We start from the raw sequence: 24,042 nt of genomic DNA on the forward strand, positions 1-24,042 counted from the left end.
TTTTTGGCAGATAAAAATAGGCCATCCTTAAAAAACAGAATAATTTTATTCTTAAAAAATTACTTGTATTTGGCGTTTTTCCTTGATAAGCTTTGAATGACAATAGGAAAGCTGTCAACTCTTGTCAATCACTTCATTATATACTCAACAACCTCCAGTCAGAACATAAGAGAGGAGCATGACTGAGGAGCAGCAAACCTAATTGTAGACAAATAAAATTCACCCACACAAGAGAATAAAAGTACTAACTGGACATTGCTGTATTTTTCGTTCCGTCAGCCTTCACTTGTCAGTGTCTGCTTGACAAGCTAGGCTGATAAGTCAGATTTTAACTATTTATTTATACTTTTACCCTTTCATTTTGCAAACATCCTTTTAAATTAGTAGTCTTTATATGCAATGAGAGGCAGTATAATTTATCCACATGAACAAGTAAGGAATACGTACCCCAGACATCCCACTGTATTCTGACATTTGTTTTCTGATTTAACAAAAGGCTGAACTGTGAAAACTTCTGATGATGAAATATTGTTTGATTATTTAAACTGCTCCTATTTTCAATGTATTATTAAGATCTGCACTAAATGTCAATTTAATCAACTCACAGAACCTAGAGATTGATATTCTATGCATAAATCAACTATTGCTCTTTCCAGAAATCTTTTTATGGGACTTTGAGAAGCAACCTACTCAAAGTTTTCCTTGTCAACTTTGAACATTTAGATTTTAAGCAGTCTGTATCCAAACCTCTATTAAACACCCCCCACAAAAACAAGGAAGCAAGGAAACTTATAGAAATGACAGAGCAAATTACCAAGTTTCTAGTGAAGCCAATACCAAAACTATAGCTTGCTTCAGTGTAGGTAGGGTTTTAGAGATAGAATATTTCCTGTCCTATTCAGAAAACACAGTTTTCTAAGATTCTTCCAGTTTGTGTTCTTTTTCATGTGCTCTTATCTAAGCAGAAATTCTTCTTTCTCTTGAAAACCCAATTCTTGAAAGTTCTTCATCATTCTTCTTCTGGATAATGCGTGTTATTTATTAAACAGTAACTCCTCTTCATTAAGATTATATATTTTGCTCTGCTGACCACATAAAATTATAAAATACTGGAAGCAGAAGAACTGCCCATACAAATGGCTGCTTATATCTACAGAAGGTCCTATTAGCTTTGATTTAATTTGATTTGAATTGATTGCTACCTAATAAATATTCGGAGCAGGGAATGTATAGCTTCTAATTTTTGTATACTTTAATAACAAATTGAATTGTTGGTATTTGATAGAGATTTGAACAAGTTTGACTTGATCTATATTAATTTAATTGATATTTGTGTAAAAAATATTTTTATTTATGTTTTGAGTAAATACAAAAAACATACACCTAAAAGAATCTTAGTTCCTTCTAACACTAAAGTTAGTGATAATGTGGAAAACAGTCTATACTGTTCCAGATCTTGTGCTAAATTCCAAGTAAATGTAGCTTTGAGATATTGGGCACATATCTCTTGTGAGATACTGTTGTAAAGAGAGTCAACCTGTTAGATATTGCAAATTCTGCAGTGAAAAATGAGTACTGGTGGGTCAGAAGTCTTTCTAAACCATGGCTGTGGATTAACCCCGGTAGACAGCTCAGCCCCACACAACCACTCACACACTGCCCCCAGTGGGATGGGGAGGTAGTATCAGAAGGGCAAAAGTGAGAAAACTCATGGGTTAAGACAAAGTTTGATAGTTAAAGCAAAGCTGCCCATGCAAGCAAAACAAAACAAGGCGCTTGGGCTCCATCAAGAGTAGCGGTTACTTGGTAAGACAAACACCATCACCCTGAATGTCACCCTTTCCTTCTTCTTTCCCACAGCTTTTATTGTTGAACACGAGATCACATGGTATGGAATATCCCTTTGGTCAGCTGTCCCAGCTGTGTCCCCTCCCAGCTTCTTGTGCACCCCCAGCCTATTTGCTGGTGGCACAGTGTGAGAAACAGAAGAGGTCTTGACTCTGTGTAAGCACTGCTCAGCAATAACTAAAACATTCCTGTGTTATCAGCACTGTTTTTATCATAAATGCAAAACATAGCACCATAGGGGCTGCTGTGAAGAAAATTAATTTAATCCCAGCCATACTCAGTACATCCATGTAAATCTGTGCTGTGACTGTTGAACACTGGGCACTTTTTCTCACTAGGTTTTCTCATTTTTTACTTAGTAATTAGATTTTTCCTCATTCAGGGTGAAATGAATGGGTGAAATTTTTAAAAAGTTAAACTTCTGATAACATATTTGCTCATAGAAATGTAGGGTTTTTGTTTGTTTTTTTTTTTTTTTTTAAGTGTCACCACCCAGATTGTGAATATAACTTAGTCATTTGCAGTTCCACACCAAGCAGTCAGAAATTAGCAAAGTACGTATTTTCCAAACTGTAAGAATATCAGTTCCATTTACTGATATCTACCCCTGCATCTGCTGCTGAAGCAACAAACTGGAGGAGCAATCTTTACCATTACTTGCAGTAACATATGCCACTGTAACTATTGGAAGATGAACTACAGAGATATATCCTCGTGAAAATTTCTTTTAAATGATGTATTAAAGACTAATAAAAGAAGATGGGCATATCTGAAAACATATTACAATCAACAAACCAATGTTAGAACAGTAGTATATTTTGATTTTTTCTAATTTCCTTTTGTAGACAGAAACTCCTCTAAAAATAATTCTTTATTTACTGAAGTTGAAAACAGGAGTAAAATTTGCATATAAGCCCTGACCTAAGAGAAAGAAGAATAAACAACTGAGAACTAAATGACCAAATAAGTAAGTGTCTCCCTCCCAAGTTAAATAATTTGTAATTCAGTTTATTTCAACTGTCATCACCTCTGCAATGAAAGAGAAGAAATTCTGATTTCTTTCTTTCCTGTTTACAAGAGGAAATAAATATTTTTTGTGACTCAGTACTTTTATAACCAAATTTCTCTTGGCAGTCAAGTTGCCTGTGGTGGTAGTCCAGATCTGCTACTGTGACAATCTAAGTAACTTTTCTTCCTCTTAAGCTGCTGTCCTTCAGCATCAAAAAGAGCATATAACTGAGAGCTTGTAAAATTATTGGGACTTTCCTTATTTTCTCACAATAATTTCTCGTTATATTTTTCTGCCAAATTTCCTTCTGTGTCAGTTCTCCTGGGTTTGTTATTATCTCTCTTACATTATGTACTGAAACTAAGACAGAGTCTGCAGTCTAGGTGGAACAGGAGCAGCTGTTTCATCCTGTGTCCTGTCCAGCCTCAAAACAGAGTATTCTGAATTATATCTAGTCTCAAACATTTATTCTTACAGGGCCTTTTCACAGTCCAACTGGATGATTAACTGTGTTTTATTGGTGTATGACCACCATAGCCAAATTGTTTTCATATGCTGTATCTGCAGGTCATGTGTTTACAGCTAATAATTTAATCTATCTTCAGTACCTCCAGGAAATTTCCACAGACAGCTGTGATGGATAGATACTGACTTCTCTGTGTGGGGAAAAAATACTATATTTCATCTCCTCTAAATGTACAGAGCAAGCTCACAAATTTCTGATAACCAACAGGAAAATGTGTTTTGGAAGAAACATCCCTTCAGTCTGCAAAGTGGTGGCAATTGCTGTTTCAGCCACTTTGTTTCCATCACGTAGATTTTGAAACCTGCTTATTTCCATTTCATTGTGGAGTATTTCCTTTTTGTTTTCTTTCCTTCCCTTTTCCCATAAGAGGAATAAGAGGTATTCCAAGGAGTTGAATGATGAAAAACAACACCAGGTCTTAATAGACAGGATGTCTGCATTTTTTGCAAACTGCACAAATGCTGCACTCATAGGTTGAGAAAGTAGTTATGAACTCTGAAATTGAATTCTTGCACTTCCAGAAGGAAGAGGTCCTCTGTGTAGTGCTCTTTTCTGTTAAATAATTGTTTCTCCTCTAAGGTATCTCGAAAATTGTTCACATAGGTCAAGAACTATAGTTACATCTATTTTTCAGTCTCTCATTAAAATCAGATGGCTGTCTCTTGTGCACTTTACCTGAAAAACCTGGATGAATCTCACAGTATTCTTTTCCCCAGTAAGACAGCTTCTAACACTGCCTTGGGATCATACTTTGTGTCTCACACATTTAAAATAACAGTGATTTAGGATAATGGGGGAAGGAATGGTTATTTTATTTACTCATTAAAGTGGCAGTTTTAGAGGCAGGTGCATAAAATTGCTTGTCTTCTAGTTACAGAATATTTTTAGCAGTAAAGCAGTTTTACACTAAGCTTCTACCTAAGCCACTAACAGAATGGTCTTTAAATTAAATTACTTATTTGGTGTTTTTTTCTTTTTGTTTTGTTTTTTTTGGTTTGTTGGTTTGTTTGTTTTAATAAAACCCTAAGACAGGGAGGTGAAGTTAAATTCTGTAATTTAGATATTCACAGGGCATTTTCTTTCTGTATAGAGATAAGTAAAATATTCAGGAAGTTACCAAACCTTTTAATCTCTTATGTAGGTAAAAAAAAAAAAAAAAAAAAAAAAAAAGAAAAAAAGGTACAAGCTTGTATTTCCTTGAATTTTATCAAGACAGACTGAAGTCCTTGTTCAGGAAGTTCAAATATTGGCAACTGCATGTTTTTGCCTGGTGGATTAGATCCCACCTCAATATGGCCACTAAAGTGAATACTGAGAATGCCATTGACACTCCTGTCTGACCTGCCATCAAGATTCAGTGGTTACTGTGGTGTATCTGAATTTTGTATTTTAATTAAGTCTCCTCTGACCATTCTTCTTTGCAGTGGTTTAGCTTGTTAGACTGCTCCATGAATGGGAACGTGCAAAGCTAAGACTTTTGAAATTAAAAGCCTCCAAATTATTTTGGATTTTTACATTTCATATATTTGCTTGTTAGATAGCACTGTGTTGTCTTGATTAGTAAAGTGAAGGGAAATTGCTTACTGCTTCTGTTTTCCTGTGAATAAATTCTCTTTAATCTTAATTTAATGTACCATCCTGATAAGCACAGAATCACGGAATGGGTGGGGTTGGAAGGGACCTCTGGAGATCATCTAGTTCAATCCACCTGCTAAAGCAGGTCCACCCAGAGTAGATCGCACAGGAATGTGTCCAGGTGAGTTTTGAATGTCTCCAGAGAAGGCGACTCCACAACATCTCTGGGCAGCCTGTTCCAGTGCTCTGGCACCTCAGTGTAAAGAAGTTTCTCCTTAGGTTTAAGTGGAACATCCTATACCTCAGTCTGTGCCCATTGCCCCTCATCCTATCATTGGGCATCACTGAAAGGAATCTGGTCCCATCCTCTTGACATCCACCCTTGAGATATTTAGAAGAACTGATAAGATCCCCTCTCAGCATTCTCTTCTCCAGGCTGAACAGACCCAGCTCTCTCAATCTCTCCTCATAAGAAAGGTGCTCCAGGCCCCTAATAATCTTCATAGCTCTCCGCTGGACTTCCTCCAGTAATTCCTTGTCCTTCTTAAACTGGGGAGCCCAGAACTGGAGACAGTAATCCAGATGCGGCCTCTCCAGGGCAGAGTAGAGGAGGAGGAGGAGGAGAACATCCCTCAACCTGCTGCTCACACTCTTCTTAATGCACCCCAGGATACCATTGGCCTTCTTGACCACAAGGGCACATTGCTGGCTCGTGGTCAACCTGGTGTCAACCAGAACTCACAGGTCCTTCTATTCAGTTCTGCTTTCCAGCAGGTCTGCCCCTAACCTGTACTGGTGCCTGGGATTATTCCTCCACAGGTGCAGGAGCCTACCCTTGCTTTTGTTGAACTTCATCAGGTTCTTTTCTGCCCAGTCCTCCAGCCTGTCCAATAGTGTTGCTGACGGGCAGCACAGCCTTCTGGTGTGTCAGCCTTTCCTCCCTGTTTGGTATCATCAGCAAATTTGCTGAGGGTGCATGCAGTCTCTTCATCCAGGTCATTGATGAACAGGCTGAACAGGACTGGACCTAATACTGACCCCTGGGGAACCCCACTAACTACAGGCCTCCAAACAGACTCCGTACTATTGATTACAACCTTCTGAGCTCTGCCATCCAGCGAGTTCATGATCCCTCTCACCGTGTACCCACACAGCCTGCACTTCCTGAGCTTGCCTTTGAGGTTGTGAGAAATGGTGTCAAAAGCCTTGCTGAAATCAAAGTAGACTATGTCCACTGCTCTTCTTTTATCTACCCAGCCAGTCATACCATCATAGAAGGCTATCAGGTTGGTCAAACATGATAAAAAGAGGTTATGACTTTTAAAAGAAGTCTCTATTTTAATTTCAAAGCAATTTTTTTTTATTTGAAGGTGACTTGTGATAGGACAAGGGATGATGATTTTAAACTAAAGGAGTGGAGATTCAAGCAAGACATGTGTAAGAATTTTTTTACAATGGGAGTGGTGAAACACTGGCACAGGTTGCCCAGAGAGGTGGTAGATGCCCCATCCCTGGAGACATTCCAGGTCAGGCTGGACAGGGCTCTGAGCAACCTGACCTGGTTGAAGATGCCCCTGCTCAATAACGGGGGTTTGGACTACATGACCTTTGAAGATCCCTTCCAATGCAAACTATTCTATGATTCTGTGATTAAGTTTCATTTTTGCATAGTTCTTCACCATTAAGACACAGGTTTAATCAGCCTGAGCTTCTCCTACTGTCCCTGCAGAAAATGTCCCATGGACATAATCTCCTTGGGGAATTGACCCCAAAAGTTTTACCAGCATTACCAGAGATTTTGAATCACAGCTTGTGATTTCTTAATATAGACCAACACATAGTCTGAAATGCTGCAGATACTTTTATAGATAATGTCTGGGCCTCCTATGACATATGTAGCATATGTTAAACAGCCTGTCTGTGTCTGCTAGGAGAGTTACCATCTCTTGAAATAACATATGTCAAGCCATCAAACTTTCTATTCCATTGCCATACCACCAGAGGTTTAGTCAATATATTGCTTTCAGCTAGGGAGTACGAATTTTCTAAGTTCTGAGCTATATCAACAGACTTTCATAGTCCAGATGGGGCTGTAGACAAGTCTCTGCCACTTTTTTTGCCTGTAAATTTTTTCAGCAGGTTGAGTTGCCATGTTGTGGGAAATGCGGAAGCCAATGTGGCTTATTCAGCAGCAGGCTTTCATCGGTTCAGAAACACCATTTTAACACCGCTGAAAATTCATAGATGATACGTCATAGAAAAAAGGTGGCCTCTGATTCTTGTTGTTTATATATGTTTGAGAAACAGCAGTTTCCAATGATGATGTATTTTAGTTTGCCATATGTGTGAAAAGTTTAATTAGCATATTCATCACCCAGCCCAGAAGTAACATTCCTTTCACAGGCACTTCATAAATTGTGCAATTCCAGCAGTGTCAGCTCTGTCTCCCAGAAACAGTTCTGTGTCTGCCCTACAGGCATCCTCCCGCAGCAAGCAAAGTGAGTGTGGCAGAGGAGTCAATGAGCTTGAGTCAGGACTTCTAAAAAGTTACTGCTCTGGTATTATCTAAAAACTGATGGACATGAGCATGGACAATTCCTATTAGCTTTAGTAGCAGCTTGGCTTTTGTGATCAAGAGCAGATGTCAGGCTCTGCTCTGGGAGTGTGCTCTTCTCCTGGATTCTGCATAGGCTAGATAGTAACTGCGGTCTCTTTGTGGCAAGCAAACCATTGAAGGACATGTTACAGTCATTACTCTTTTGTTCTTTTTGGGAACTAAATGATGGAGCAGTATCCTGAAAAAACTCCATTGCTTGTCGACCCATATTAATAGGGTATCACCTAGCAAATGGATTTGAAATTGCTGGAAACTTGTTCACTGGACAGAATTCATCAAGGGGCTATCCCATCAGTTGGAGAACTGGGCAAAGAGCTCCCTCAAAGTTACTGCAGCAATTTAATATCAGGTGTGCACTTAGTTTAAATCATTTTGTGATCTTTTTAGATGATACTGGAATTACTGTGTGACAGTCAAAAAGTAGTTGGTGGTCTAAGATACAAGATATCTGTTAATTTCAGCGGTGTCCAAATGAATGACGAAATACTGAGAATGTCTTCCCCTGCATTCTTATCTCTGTTCTTATTTCCACATAAATCTGAAATGAAACGTCATGCTGTATTGGATAGACTTGCACAATGCATTTCAGTTTAGGTCAAGGCCATTGATTTTTGAAATATTAGACTACACAAGATTACTTCATGTAACTCCAGAAAATTGTAGAGCAGGAGGAATTGGTGATTTAACAGCTAAACACATTACATTTCAGTTACCTGACTATGGAAAATTATACCTGTATTCTATCCATAAGGAACAAATAGCTTTTGAATCCATAAAGAATACCTTTTCAAATGTTTATATAATATGTACAAATGGATCATCTTAGTTCTTATGTGTCTTGTGTATACCAGTATTAGCATAAAATAATGACAATGAAAAGGATCATTAAATGTTTTCTTATTTTCTGCAGAATGTAGAGTTGCATGGTACCATCAATCATTCATTTTGCCTTTTTTTTTATTTTTCTCTTATTTTTACAAGGAGAATTAGCTTATTTGTGTGTTGGTATATGGTAAATCATGATTTGAATTTCAATGCAAAAGGTAGAGTACAAATAAATACTGAGCAGCCAAATTTTGTTACAGCTACAGGACTTTGAGTAGTAACTCCTGTTATGAATAGTCTTCTTAATTAGTCTGGAGTGCTTTCCCTAGACAGGTTCTTCTCTGTTTAAATTTTCAATTCCTGATTGTGGAACTTGTACTGTTATTGTTAATGACTGTTATTACCAATCCAGCCAGATCAAATACAAGACAAAACTTAAGAGAACCTTCTGAAAGAGCCTCTGCTTTTCTTCATGTCTAGAAAATGTCAAGGGGAAGTGGTGACGATGACCTGGGAGGGAGCTGTAAGTGCTCAGCTTTGCTCCATCCTTGTCGCAGCTGCTGGGACCATTGGAGGGATCCCTTTGAGGGGCGTTCAGGGCAGGCCCTGGCGGCCTGAGCCCATCCCAGCCCCCAGCAAGGAGCAGGGCAGCCAGGAGGCATCAGGGCAGCCTCAGCCCTGGGCATTGGGCACCTCTCTGGGGTGAACATGGGCCCATGGGTTGGCCCAGATCTGCAGGACCCGTGACCAGGCAGGGCAGGACTGTAGGGGGCTGAAGACTGGCCCTACTGCAGCACTGCTGGGGCAGGAGCTGATGGCCCCGGGGGGCTGATGTGTGGTCCTGGGCCATGGTCAGAGTGAGGGGAGCTGTGCTGGGAGCTGGACAAGGGCAGTCAAGGCTGGTAGTTCCCTAGGCATCTGGGACTGTGTTAGGTGCCATCCTAGACCTCACATTCCACACTGGTTCCAGCCTGAAAGAAACCAGTTTGTGTGTTCCCAACCAAGTCCATGGTGGAAACCAAAACCCAGTGAGTGGGGAAGACAGAGAGATCCACTTCAAAGGTAAAGCCATGCTGCAGGTTAAGCCAGCACATATAGTGATCTTTGTATTCTTGGACTCTGCTGGGAGCTGTAAAGTTTTTCCTGCTACAGAATTTCTTATGATACCTGGTGATTATAAAATATTGCAAAGGTTTTGCATTGCTTTTCGGTGCTCATTCTCTATGAATCCTTAAAGTTATATCTCATGAATATTGAAATGACTAATAAAAAGCAATTAAATGCAAATATCTTTCAAATATCATTGCAAGAAATGACACAAGTTTTTATTCACTTAATTTGCTATAGGTAAAAAATAGTTGAAAAGGCAAATGGGAAAAGATAGCGAATTTATCAACACTTTGTTTTTACTGATTGTTCATAAAGTTTTGCAAGTAAAATTTCAGGCAGCACTGTAGAAATGTTTTCTATGTTGAGTTGAAACAGAGGAGCAAAATGGCCCCTTTCTGAAACTAAAAATTACATAGATTTCAAGAAGTTTATTGCAGACCAAAGAATAGCAGATTTCTGCCAATGAAATGAAGTGTCAGATCAGATAGTGACAAGCCTGGCACACAATCTTGCCTGCTGTCACACTAATGATAACTGAGGCTGTGGACAGAAAATCAAGTTGGAGAGTCAGTGGATAGGCTGTGATATTGGTTAGAACAAGGTAATCAAGCTATAAAAATAGGTGGGAGAAGACTGAAGAGAGGAAAACAAAAATAAACCAGGCAGTTAATTGTACTGTCTGAGATAACCCTGGAATTTTTCTTTTTCTCTCTCTCTTTTTTTTTTTTTTTCCCTGTTATAACTGAAAAAATGAAAACAATATGAATGTTCAAACTCCAAATGTAGTTTTTCTTTTACACATTTCAGTGATTTTTTTTTTAAATCTATATGCAGTGCTTCAACCATTATTTGGTTAGTGCCTGATGAAATGAAGCTCCTGAATGTTAGGAAGGGTTTCTATGAGTTGCCTTATGTTGGCACATGAATTATACCTTTCCAGATTAAAAAAGAATGTTACTAGAGAATATGCTGTTGCCTATTCAGTAGGCTGTCATTGCTAATGGTAGGTGACTCCCTGTACCTCCCTGTCACTACTACTGCGGATTTTTTTTTTAATTCATTAGTGTAAATGCTTTACTAGATAAGTATTAGTTTACTACTAGTAATAGTAGCTATCTATTAATATTTTTAATTTTCCTAAATTCAATATTATTGTTGCATCTCATGATATGGTTTTCATGTCATGTACTGTATGAACAAAATGTTAACCAGTGTACTTTTAATCTGCTGGTAATACAAAACAGACAAAAGTACAGAGCTGCTTAAATGAGATTCTTCATGCCTGTCTTTCCTAGTATGAATTTATGGCAGCTTTATAGTAGTTTTATTAAAACCTTTTAGGATGAAGTGACCTATCACTATTTATTTTGCTAGCATTACTCTTTTCCATCCCTCTTCGCTTTTGTTGTCTCTCGTGACCCTCTTTGTCCTTAGCTGCTACTATCCATAAGTTTCCCCAGAAACCACTCCTGAGCAGAAACTAATCTACTGGTATTTTACAGCTTTCCATGGAGCTTTAGGACTTTTCAATCTTATTGCTTATGCTACAGTTAATCTCTACTGCATGTGTTTTTATTTTTCAGGAAACTGAAGCAGCAGTGCAGGCTAAACAGCCGAATGTGGAAGAGGTTTTGTCTAAAGGGTGTCATTTATATAAGGAAAAACCAGCCACTCATCCAGTAAAGGTAATGAAGCAACCTTTAGCAATATCCATTACTGCATAATGGGTTATGCTTCCCCTGTTGTACACTTGTCCTTGATGTGCTCTGTTTAAAATCAATGAAAGAACTTGGCAAATGGCATTTGTTCTGTTCTGTGATGACATAGCCAGGAAAAATGTAATGTTGCTAGCTGGAAAATTTTTGCATATTGTGATGGGAATATTGTTTTTGACATTAAGGTTGTTCTACCTATTCAAGAGTAATCCACACTGAAAGCAAATTTAATATTTGGTGCCTAATTAATGGCATCATATAAGTTTTCAAATTCCCTTATTTCAGAAATTTTGTCAATTTTAAAAAATGAACATGTTTTCTAGAAAAGGTAAGAGTCAAGTCATAAAGAGGGCCTTTTGCTTTAATTTTCTCCCACTGTGAAGGAAAGAAGACATGGAAATGCAAAATTTTCCCACTCAGTTTTTCTGCCAAAAGTCATCTAGAATGACTGACTTGATCCGGTTTTGGAACAGAAGATACATTGTTAAAAAGTCTAATGCGTCCCAACACTTCTCTTTTAGGAAAATGTACTACAGAATACTTTTCCCCAGCAAAGAAATCAGTTTGGAGGGGAAATTTTATACTCAGTTTCCTAAAGACTATGTAGACCTTCCTGCAGAATCTTGAAGCAGAAAATAATCAGCAAGCAACCTGTCACATGTGGTTCAGCTACTTTTGGGAGACCAAACTAGTAAGGTCACTAGTAGATCAACGAGAGTTTGAGCTGGTTTCTGGTTTTATAACTGCTAATAAAGTATCTGTGAACATGGTGATTAAGAGTTCCCAGAAACTGTAATAGTGGCTTACTGATTATACTGTCTATTGCAATTGCTTTTCAATGGGCAGAGATAGTAAACTTTGTCATTGTATTTGGAGCTTTTCCAAAACTACATAACTCAACAACCTCATTTTACAGAAAAAGGTTTCCTCACAAAATTAAGATGTCTGTAGGTGACCTCTACAGTTAGTTGCTTGTTTTTGCATCTCCATTTTCTTGCTATGCTTGGAGTACTATTTTATTACTTTTACAAAATTTCCTCTAAATTACTTGTAAATCCCGCCAACAGATCACCATCACAGAGGCCTGCAAATGCATTTATTTTCACCTCAGAAATTAATAGATATTTAAGAATTATATGGTTTATTTTCTTTTTTTCTTGAACAGAAATCTTTAAGAGTTCATAGAATCACAGAATCATCATAGAATAGTTTGGGTTGGAAGGGACCTTCAAGGGTCATCTAGTCCAACCCCCTGCAATGAGCAGGGACATCTTCAACTAGATCAGGTTGCTCAGAGCCCCATCCAGCCTGGCCTGGAATGTCTCCAGGCACTTCTCTGGGCAACCTGTTCCAGTGTTTCACCACCCTCATTGTAAAATTTTCTTCCTCATGTCTAGTATGCTCCTCCCCTCCTTTCGTTTAAAACTATTACCCCTTGTCCTGTTGTAACAGGCACTGCTAAAAAGTCTGTCCCCATCTTTCTTATGGGCCATTTTTAAGTACTGAAAGGCTACAATAAGGGCTTCCTGGAGCCTTCTCCAGGCTGAACAACCCCAACTCTCTCAGTCTGTCCTCATAGCAGAGGTGTTCCAGCCCTCTGAACATTTTGTGGCCTCCTCTGGCCCCTCTCCAACAGGTCAATGTGTTTCCTGTGCTGAGGGCTCCAGAGCTGGATGCAGGACTCCAGGTGGGGTCTCACCAGAGCGGAGCAGAGGGGCAGAATCACCTCCCTCGACCTGCTGGCCACGTTGCTTTTGATGCAGTCCAAGATACAGCTGGTCTTCTGGGCTGCAAGTGCACATTGCCGTTGCAGTATCTATACTTTTTTATTTTTTTTGATGGTTGCTTCTCCTAAACAGTGATAAAACACTAAAAGAGGTGAACTCAAGGTGACTTAAAAGTAGTGTGCTACTAAGAATGGGCAGAAACAAAGCTTTTGACTCTGTGTTGGGTGCTTTCCTCAGCTAACACAGTGCTAGTATTGTTGGCAACTGAAACATGTCATCTGCATTCTGAATGGATGATGGAACAAAAATCACTCTGCAACAACTGCATTTACTGATTTCATATGACTTCAGCTGCAGTCTTAGGAGGTCTTCCTCCACATTTTAACAAGAAAAGCATTTTAAACAGTAAAAAACTAGAGGTTTGAGCTTTCTAGATTTTCGCAATTGCATATAAAGAATTGCAAAATGAGTGTTGACATTTTCATGGAGAAGAAATAGTGCTTGCTTTACATACCACTGACAGAAGTATAAACGGTGTGAAACAATTCTGTTTAGGCCAAACTTCTGACATAGAAATGTAGTCTGTGTCTTTTTCTTTTAAGTGTTCACATCGAAGACACTGAAACCTGCCAATTTCTATCAGATGCATTGGAACAAGATAACTCCTTAAATAAAAATTATGATATTCCTAGCGATGTAGATTTGACAATATAAAATGTGTCTGCAGGGAAGTAATTGTGGAGTAGTGACTATTTAATTTCTAGTCCCTCTTTAATTGCATTTTACTTTTAAAAATTCCATTCTGTAGTTCAATTAATTGAACGACCTGTGGAGTTAATTTCTGGTTCACTCTCTGTCTTGTACAGTAAGCAATGAAACAGTGAATTTATACTGTCAGGACTGTTGAATTGCTTTCTTGATGATGTAGATTTCCTTAATCTTCCACCCATTTATACTGAACTGGTCTTCTGTCATCATTATTCATGAGTAACTTCCAGCACTGTCTGCTGTTTACTTGTTCCAATATAGACTTTTCAGCAAATGTCAAAATAATTTTCTACACAAAAGGTATTTTGTGGAAGCAGAAATAATTTTTACTCAAACTAAGGTGTTTTTCAAAAGGCATTAGCAAAGTTGCAATGTTAAGCACTTCAGAATTTTAGAAAATTCTTGAATTAAAGCTGTCGTGATGGCCTTGGTTTGGGCTGAACCCTGCCTAATTCAGTACAGGATATGGATAGCGCTTACACCACCAGCAACAACTCAATAGTCATACTCCCCTTTAAAAGCATTAAGTACTTGCATAGCCTTACTTGGCTACTTGGTAGATTTAGTTCTCTGAGGCACCATTGTCTTAATTTCCTGTTTTTTCTCTCTGATTTCCTTAATTCACCACAGATCTTCCCATTCTTTTCCATAAATGATGTACAGGTGCTATAGATTAATGCACACTGCAAGCCTCTCCTGTGCTTGAAAACATTATGTGTCAGGGAATTAAAGATATTGCTGCAATTATGTGAATTGTATCTGAACTAATGTTCATTGTGGATGTTATTCTGACATTTCCCAATGTTTAACTGTTTATATTTGCAACCTTTGTAGTATACTCTCATTATAGTGTTTTGAATGCAAATTAAATCCCATGGGTTTATATTGGCACGTACTTAATCTTATCTCATACTTATGTCACTGACATAAGTATATTTTCATACCTTCACTAAGCATACTAAAAGTGCTGATATTGGAATTTTGCAATGCAGGACTATAAAAATATTTCTGTTGGCAAATCAGATCCTAGTATATGCTGATTCAAGAGTCAAGAATAGAATGAGATGTGTGATCCTTTAAGCACTAGCACTTTAATAATCAGACCTATTCACTTTTAATAAATGGATTTCATGCTTTTGAAATACATTTCTGTAAAGCCTTTGCAGGTGGGGGAGGGAGAGGTTACTGCTGGTGACAGTGGCAATTGAAAGAACATAAGTCCTAATCTCATGATTAACAGCACTTGAACAGAACAGTTTATTCAGGAAAGGATTTCTGTGACAGTGGAAGAGTTGTAGTTCCCTTGCCACAGCTCTCAATTTGTCCTTTCCCATACTGGGTGGGAGAGCAGGTAGTGAGGAACTCATTTTCATTGTCCTCAGTCTTGCATTTAAAAGACTAAGTCATTTCTATCTCTAAATACCCTTACCTATTTTAAGTGCTGAGGATGAGTTTAGTTCATGTATGAATATTAGCCTCACTTAAATTGCAATGGTACTGACATTTAAAGGAAATCAATAAATCAATAAATGTCTTCCTCAATGCAACATATTCTGATGTTCATTCTTGCTACTAAAGCTCTTAGAGTTGCAATTATAACAAAAGGGTTGTGCTCAAAGAAGTTAAGATTTTAACGCATGAACTCTAATTTATGACAGGTGTAAGATTAGATCAAACTATAATTCTGATAGAACAGTTTGGAACTAGCTACTGTCTGATTAGTGGTGTTGATATTGTCTCAGATAACCCTCTCAAATCTCTGTGCTGGGCATGTTTCAAATTTTGTCATTGCTGGAAAGAAATCCTTAGCTCACATCCACATGAATGATTAAGCAGTTACTCCTAGTGAGGAGCAATATTATTTTTTACCATCCCTATCTCTTTCCTGAGTTAATGTGAATATACTGTAAAATGAAGCAAGACTTCGATAGTGTGATCTCTCCAGATTTTATTTTTAAGGGATCTCTGCACTCTCTGCTACTGTTGAATTAATATATATTGGAGCAGTCCTTTGCATTTTAAACTCTGGAAGTAGAATCTTGGGCTACAATGGCAGAGAGGAGGAAAAAAAGAAAAAAAAAAATGACGCTAGCATCTGGCCTAAAATGTGTCAAAAGTGTATGTTTCTGTGTGTCTGTTATCTACACAGAAATAAAATATAAATATGATTGTGAATTGTCAGATGACAAGTTGCATTTATCATGCATACCTGATTGCTTTTTTTGCCTAGTCCTCATAGTCTGTTGTCAAGGAGAATCTCTGATATTCCTGACTTTTGATTTTCTTTTCAATGCAGTTTTTGAAGTACTCTTAAAAATAAAAAGTTATCTTATTACCTAATGCAGAATTGTATCCTTTCACTCCTGCCCTATCAAAAAGCTTTTACACAAAAACCTGTCCAGAGTTTATACCAGGTAATATTCTGGTCTCCATTGGTGACAGATACAAAAAACTTTGCAGATTTAAAGTATTTTTGGCAAAGCTTAAGGCAAATTCTAGAAGTGCTCCCCTGACACATCACAGTATAAAGTTGTGCTACTTCAGTGTCTGTGTGTGTGGGCGAGTGTGTGTTGTGTACACTGCAATTTAATGAGTATTGCTCCCTATCCCTCTCCTATTGACCCCTGTTGTCTTAGACTCTAGGTAATTAAAGTACCTTTCTTAATCGGAATCCTGTTTCCATCATGGCTGGATTGTGATTTAGAATATATATCTAATTGTGAGTTGGACACAAGAATACTAAAAGCATTCCTGAGTGGCACTGGTACACTGCACTTCTTTCTGTAGCAGACAATCAGGGAGAAGCAATCTTCATTTTAAGAGTTTAGAGATGCCAGCATAGAATTAGCAATGCTTCATCTTTCTTTACAGTTCTCACAGTGACGAAGAAAAGGGGGTAGAAAAAACATTTTCAGGTCGAATTGCTTCTCAGGGTTATCTGAGGACGGATGTAACTCACATTCGAGACTTTCACTTAGGTTTTGTTTAAAAGTAACAGATTAGACATTACTGGTCAGGATTGAGTGCCCACACACTGAAGTTTGTGACTCCCTGAAGACTCCCAAGACTTTTTGTTTTTTTAATAGGTGGAGAATGTGTTCTGCATTTGATATTACAAACTGCAGAAGTTTTATTGACAAGGTTTTTGGTTTGGGTTTTGTTTTTTTTTGTTGTTCTTGTTGTTGTTTAACTACATAATTCACCTTTCTATTTTCATGTAATAAAACAGCATCTCAGGTTTGTCGTGATAAAACTCCCTACCTCTCTACAGTAAGTTCAAAATAAGTCACCCTACGTTCCCTAAAAAGGTGTTCCGGCCTGTTGACCACGGAGCAGGGAATGGCAGAGCTCCCCACTGGGTTGCAGGATGGGGTCCCACTAACCAGGCCCCCTCCCGCTGCCCCCAGCCAAGAAGCTGGGGGGCAGGCCAGGGGGCTGCCCCTGGGTGGGGACCAGGATCAGGCCCACTGAGGGAAACCAGAGTCAATCACATCCCCAGGCAGCTGAGTAGGGCCTTGGTGATGGGAATGGGCTGAGACTGGTGCAGGAAGGGTCAGCGTCAGGCAGCTACGCTGTTTCAGAGCTGGCCCTGAGGTTCAGCAGCCAAACTATGAGGAGGAAAGATGCTTTCAGGAACCTGACACCATAAAGCTCTTTTCCAGTGCAACTGGGAAGGATTTTACTCATCCTTCTCTCCCATTTGTGAAAATCAATTGCTGTTTCTACCTTTCTGGTTTATTCTTTATTCAGGTAGTCCATCAGATGGAGGAAAAAAAAAAAAAAGTTAAATTAATTTATTTTACATTAATTTATGTATTATAAATTTAATATTTTTATTTTCCATTCTAGAAAAAATTAGAAGACTTGAATGCTGACTGGAAGGCAATAAACTACTTAATTCAACAACTAAAGGAAAAGCCAGCATTAGGAGCATTTGGCCTTGTCTCTTCAGGTGTCTGTAAGTGCTTCAGTATATACATATTTTGAAATTATTACAAATCACAGAATTAAAATGAAAGTGACTGGAGATGGTCTGAATTCATTCTGCAGCCTTACAAATTTCAGCTTTAGCTTGTAAACCGGAGGTGTGTTAGTGTGGCATTCCACCTTTTTTTTTATCTTTTCCTTTCTGTTTTGTGTAATGTGTCCCAGAAGACAGATTATGGATTTGATGAAAAGAGTGCAGCCTGCTCTTTAAATTATTACTGTTTCAAAATCTTGTTTCTTTATTCTATGAAGAGGTGAGATGAATTTTTTACTTTCTATGCATATTCATGGATGAAATACTACAAAGGAAGAAGAATTATTTAAATTAATAGATTATAATAATTTTACAGGTAAAGTGGATGTAAATTGGTCACAGAACAAAATTCTGAAATTACTTTTTATGATAGGCCAATGAACTGAGACTATTTTAAGATAAAGCTTGTTTATTCATAGAAAAGGTTATATGACAACATGCTAAGAGTGATTCTGCAGTTAAACAGTAAGTCTGTGATATACGTCTCTGGGTGTCTTGAGTTCATGAATCCACAACAGGAGACTACCTCCATTTAATTTAGATGATTTAGGTAATATTTATATTAGATTCTTCTCATATCTCTTTGCACCTGCTGATTTCCTACAAGGATCACAAACTCGTTTTTATCTCCTTGATAAATGGATTTTTATTTCCCACTGCTTTCCTTTGAAATGTAGTGATTAAGCATGGGTGGAAAAGAAACACAATGGAATCACTGAGTTGACTCTAAGTTTCTAAAGCCTCTGAGATTTTTCACTTGATATTGAACTAGCTCACTTGCTTGTATGAAGAATGCTACTCACCCATACAACTTGGAAAGCTGTTCATCAGATATGAGAGCAGAAAGAAATTTTCCACACCCCCATCGAATTGCCTGTAACTGTGGCTATGATACAGCTACAGTATTCACCTGGGATTTGATTACTTATAGGATGTTGATCCCTCTTACTTTTAACATGTTTTTATGGATAGCATACAAGAAAAGCTGAAATTGGAGAATTCCCTACATTCTACTCGTGACTCTCTAGAACAGCAAAGCAGGAAAATATTTTTACAGAGAAGTAAATAGTTGCATCATATTGACAGATCCAGAATATCCAGTACCAGAAGTCAGTTCAGCTTCTGCCAGAATAGCATGTATCTATTTTAGCAAAGCAGATGTCTTGAATATGACATGTTCAATCTTACTAAATATGAACTATTGCTTAGTTTTAGTCATTAGTACTGCTGTGGTTCCAGTGGCAATCATTGCAATCTGCTAAGAAGTGCTAAATAACAATAGTATTTTTTTTTTTTTAAACTTATAGTACAGCAGTATCATTGCTTTACAGGATTTTGTTCTCAGGCATGCTATGAAATTCATGGAATGACATGGGGGAACTGAAGGAGATGTAGAATCATTTTTTTCTGTGCTGGGTCACTAAGCTTTCTGTGTCAGTTTTGCATGTCAGCAGATTATGTCAGACTCCAGGGTGGGAGGGAGTGTTGCTGAGTTGTGTATTTGCTGTTACAAAGGAAATGGTAATAACGAAACAAGAGAGAGAACACAGAGTAGTGCAATAGGTTCCTATATTAACTCATCTTTAGCTGAAGAATTGAAAAATTGCTCATTTACCTTAATTCAAGATATAAGCTCTGACCATTAACAATTCTGAGACTCAGCAGATGGAATTACACATGCAGAAAATAAAAGCAATGGTGTTCTATAAAGGATTAAATTGGAAATAAGATTGATTTTCTTTCTATTGCCAAGAGCACTTAAAATTTGAACCTGTGCTTCTAACGCTAATTAATATTTTTTTCTTTATTTGCGTCAGTGTACTGCAACTACATCATTATAGGTGTATCACCATAGAACTGTAGAGTTCAGGAGGGACCAGGGGAGACATCTATTCCTCTTATCAAAGTACAGTCAATTATCATAGGTTGCTCAGGGTCATGTCCAGTCAGGTTTTGAATATCTCTAAGACTCCACAACCTCTCCAGGCAACCTGTTCCAGTGTTGAACCACTCTCACAATTTCTTCTATTTTAGTAGGTTTTCTAGAGTTTCAATTTTTGAATGGTACCCCTTTTCCTGTCACTGGGCATCACTGATGACTGTCTGGTTCTGTCTTCTTTGTTCCACCAATCAGATATTTATGCACATGCATATGACCCCCTGAGCCTTCTCCAGGCTGAGACAGCAGGTTTCTGTAAAGATAGAAAGTGGTATGTGTTACTAAAGTATTATTGTATTTAGTTAAAAAAAAAAAGAGGGGATAGAAAAAAAAGATGTTGAATGTCATGCTGTGCTTTAAGTTCTGTAGTTATTTTAACCACTTGTGTTGTAGACATTTTTACAGATTTGTTCTGTGCTGCTGATTCTCATGAACGATGCATTGATATGCATAGAGTCTTCAAGTGGCTATGGGAGAGCATGCTTTAACCATGCTTCCCAAAATCTAACCAATCTCATTAAAGGTCTTTTTTAAAGAAAGATGCACAGAACTATTTTGGAAGCTCTCTGTGAAGCATTGGCAGTATCTTCTATTGATAGTTACTCACTTTCTGATGCTATAGGGACTTTTGTGAACATCTGAATTTAATAATGTCTGTGTTTGAGACCAGGGAATGAAAATATAACTGGCTAACCTCTATGGCCCTGTCAGGTATCATTTTGTCTCATCTGGCTACAAGATTTCAGCCAGAGGGTCTTACTAAATATACCATCTGGTGGCTGTTACAGAGGTAAAGGACCTTGTTTCTAATTATTTCTAGGTCCATGTATTATAGTTTCTTTGGCAGAGAAAGCACTAAAAAACATCCTTAATATCACACCAGTCCAGTGTGCCCTCAGGCATAATGAACAAGCACTATTTTTCCAGCTCAGAAAATGTGCTTAGCTGAAGGGTCCTTCTAAAAACTTAGCAAAGATTGACTTCCAAGACAAGATGACTCAGGAAGGAAATCACACTTGCTATCTATACTTGACATGATAACATGAAATTGTGTGAATGTCTCTATCCGAATACCTTGATGTATTGCTTAGCCAGCAGTTTGGAAACATTTTAAGCAGAGAGAAATGCAGTTTTAGAATGTGCTTGTATAGGAGGGACAGATTTTAATAGCACTGTTAGCGTTCATATGACTTCTCTTGTACTGAAGTGCTACCGCTGCATTTACATAATAAGTTAGGTAAAGATATGTTTTACTTTGTGGATACACTGTGGGGTGGGAGGCATTCGCAACTTTGGCCCTGAGAGGACATTTTCCATTATTTGCCTTCATTCAAGTAAGACATTAGGGGAAAGTTTTGCCACTTTCATGTAGAGCTATACTTGAAAATACAATTTATTTATTTTAAGTCATGCTATACTTGAAGTTAGTGAAACTTTAAAAATAACTGTGAATGAATACAGTGGAAAATACTTCATAAACTAATTTTACATTTTGCATGTGCAGCTAATAAAAATGTAAGCTGTATGCTATATTGCTACTCTTGCAGTTTGTTTACCTTATTCAGTGAACAGTACTTTGTGTACAATCAATTTCATTTTTTTCCCTGAATTTTTACACAATTTATTGTCTTTTTAAATGAAAAACATACTCAAGGGAAACAAAAAAAATGACTGTGAAAAGAAGAAAAAAGTAGAGTGATAATTAGCCGCAATTACAAAGGTGAAATTACTTCTGAAATTAAGGATAATTTATCCCTTTAAACTTTACAAGTTATAAGCCTTATTTTGGAGCAATTTTTGTAGGAGGCCTAGAAAAAAAAAAAAAAAGATAGAATGTTTTTTGTTTTGCAAATTGCAGCAGAGTTAGACATGCATTTGACAGAAAGGCTCTATATGCATTGTTGGTTATTATATATTTAATACAAAGAATTTGAAGAAAGCTAATACTGTGTCACCAGAACTCATAACGTTAGCCATCAGCTTTAGGTATCTTCCAATGCATACAATCAAAGCTATTCTGTACTTTCAGTATAATTGGCTTTGGGAGTAGGGGTCAGAGACTGCAGGCACTGAGCCACAGACTGGTCTTCCATGTACAGGAGAAAAGGCTTTTCAGGATTTAGAATGAATTAGGAAGAATGGGAGAGGAGTGATGTATCAGACTGAGTCCACCAGAAGCAAGTCATAACATGAGGATTGTGAGCTGCTGATTTAACCAAATAAAACCTCATCACTCATTGGGCCATATAACAGCTGGGGAATATAAAAAGGATTCACAGCAGTCACCTCCAGAGTTTATACCACCTTGAGTTTTGGGGTTTGAATTGAAATAATGTTATCTGTGAATTTGGGGAACTAGTGAAAACAGAATTTCATTTGCTTGTCCTTTAATATTTTACTTGGAGTGCATCCTAAGGAAACATGTACTGGTGCTAGTAGAAATATACAGTTCCTGAGACTGTAGGTTTTTCAAGAAAATTAGCAGCAAACAAAAGCATGTATGTGAAAAAATACCTTGATGAAATAAAATAAGATATAAAACCAAAATCCCATTACCTCAGAAGTTGAAAGTGCTTCCGTATTGCGAGTGTCTCTATTTTATGCATCTGGAATTTTCTTTTGTTTTCATATTAAATGCATAGTTGAGTGATCTATTATTCTACATTGGTTAATTCTAAGATAGAGAGATGAACAGATTGGTCATAGCAGTATCCTGCTTTACGAAGACTTCCCTGTTAAATCTCTTAGATGATATTTGGCTTAATATATTCAAGTAGGGATGAAGGATTCTTTGTTTATGAAACTTTTGTTTTGTTAAAATGTATTCATTCCGTGGATTGCAGATCTGGATAATGTACTGTCCCACTGCTTCTTTAAAATCAAGCCAACCATTTGTTTTGAAGAGATATTCAAAAGACAATTACACAAAATGTAAGAAACAAAGTAACAACAACTAGCTTTGGGCAAAAATACTCAATACATACTCTTATCTTTTTTGTAGTATTTCATAGCTAATGTGCTCTGAAACAGTCATTATTTATATATTATGCACAGTGCCTGAGTGAACACATATGCTGTAGCTCAAAACTATGTTTCTCAGAATTTCCAAGTGCTAGTCTTAAAAATCCTTGTGCATTTCATTATGTGCACCTGAAAATATAACAATATGTGTATTTAGAGGGTAAATTAAAAACAAATGTACAAATCAGATATTAGAGCGTCTGTATTGTTTATAGCAGCTGGCATAGTATAATTGAGATCAAGAATACTCAAAATAACTCCTTGGGGAAGACTGAAAAATCTAGGAACGTCTATGTCTACAGTGTTTTCAATACTAATGCAAACTTGTTGATATGTAAAAATACATGGTGCATGACATTCGGCATGTAAAAGAATGGTGCTATCAGCTGTTAAAATGCCTGTGTGGGGGACAAGGTAGAGATTTAATTTTGCAGAACCACTCTCCACAGAGTTGAACAGCTAAAAATCTGGAGCGTGCATCTGTTGTGATAAGTAGTTCTGCACTGAAGTAGAAGGCAACGTTACTGCCACTAGTCCATTTTAGTTAACATTAGTTTTAGGACACCAGCAAAGAAGATCGCTAGCATGAGGGCTGTAATAGAGAGAAATATTATTTCCAATAATTGCCATGTACAGAATTGTATAGTTTCTGATACTTGGACAGGTAGAATCTAAAGGAAATTAGTTATAATTATTATGTTAGTTATAATTCAGTTTAACTCTATGAATAGTTTTACTGAAACAAAATGCGAGAGAAAAGATGAACAGGGAACAAAGCAAAAAGGAAGTATTATAGAGAATACCTTGAGTTCTTGAATCAGTGGTGAGCAGTTGGAGTAGGCTCTTCCTTAAGTCAGCTGGCCTAACAAACCTTACTCACTCTCATATAAAGTGGAATAGTAAAGGAATATATTGTCGTCTTTAATTTTTCTTTTGGTTGCTTTTGGATGAAGGAATAAATAATGGTTTATATATATAATTTTAATGTTCTTGGTTTTCAGTCATTTTACTTCACAGGCTTCTATAGTAAAGATGTTCAGATGCCAACCTGAGTTGGCCATATTATGTGTATATTGCCATAAATCTAGTTCCCTCATTGTGTTCAGGAAAGAAGTCACCTGACTATTCCATCTGATTTTCATTAAGAAGCTTTTTCACTCCTAACACATGTGCCACATCTAACAAAGAGCAATATGGTACAAAACTGAATCTGTTACCATTTGATTGGAGATTTTTCAAGGTCAGGACCCAGTTTCACAAGCAGTTCTATTTTTCAATACAGCTGACATGAGACACAAGCTGAAGACAAACTTGTCTAATAAAGCTTTCAGATTCAATTTG

General features: G+C 37.5%; 1 protein-coding gene across 24 annotated transcripts in view; it reads left to right on the forward strand.

The window, feature by feature from the left end:
* Nucleotides 1–24,042, forward strand: part of DMD (dystrophin) — a 1,272,535-nt gene that overhangs the window by 886,404 nt on the left and 362,089 nt on the right. For all 24 annotated transcript variants that reach the window (XM_065049958.1, XM_065049956.1, XM_065049960.1 and 21 more), the window contains 2 exons: nt 11,094–11,195; nt 17,570–17,678. In XM_065049958.1, the coding sequence (XP_064906030.1) occupies nt 11,094–11,195; nt 17,570–17,678 (211 nt within the window). The remainder of the gene's footprint in view (nt 1–11,093; nt 11,196–17,569; nt 17,679–24,042) is intronic.

This window comes from Columba livia, chromosome 1 (assembly GCF_036013475.1).
Source record: "Columba livia isolate bColLiv1 breed racing homer chromosome 1, bColLiv1.pat.W.v2, whole genome shotgun sequence".
In the NCBI taxonomy this organism is placed as follows: domain Eukaryota; kingdom Metazoa; phylum Chordata; class Aves; order Columbiformes; family Columbidae; genus Columba; species Columba livia.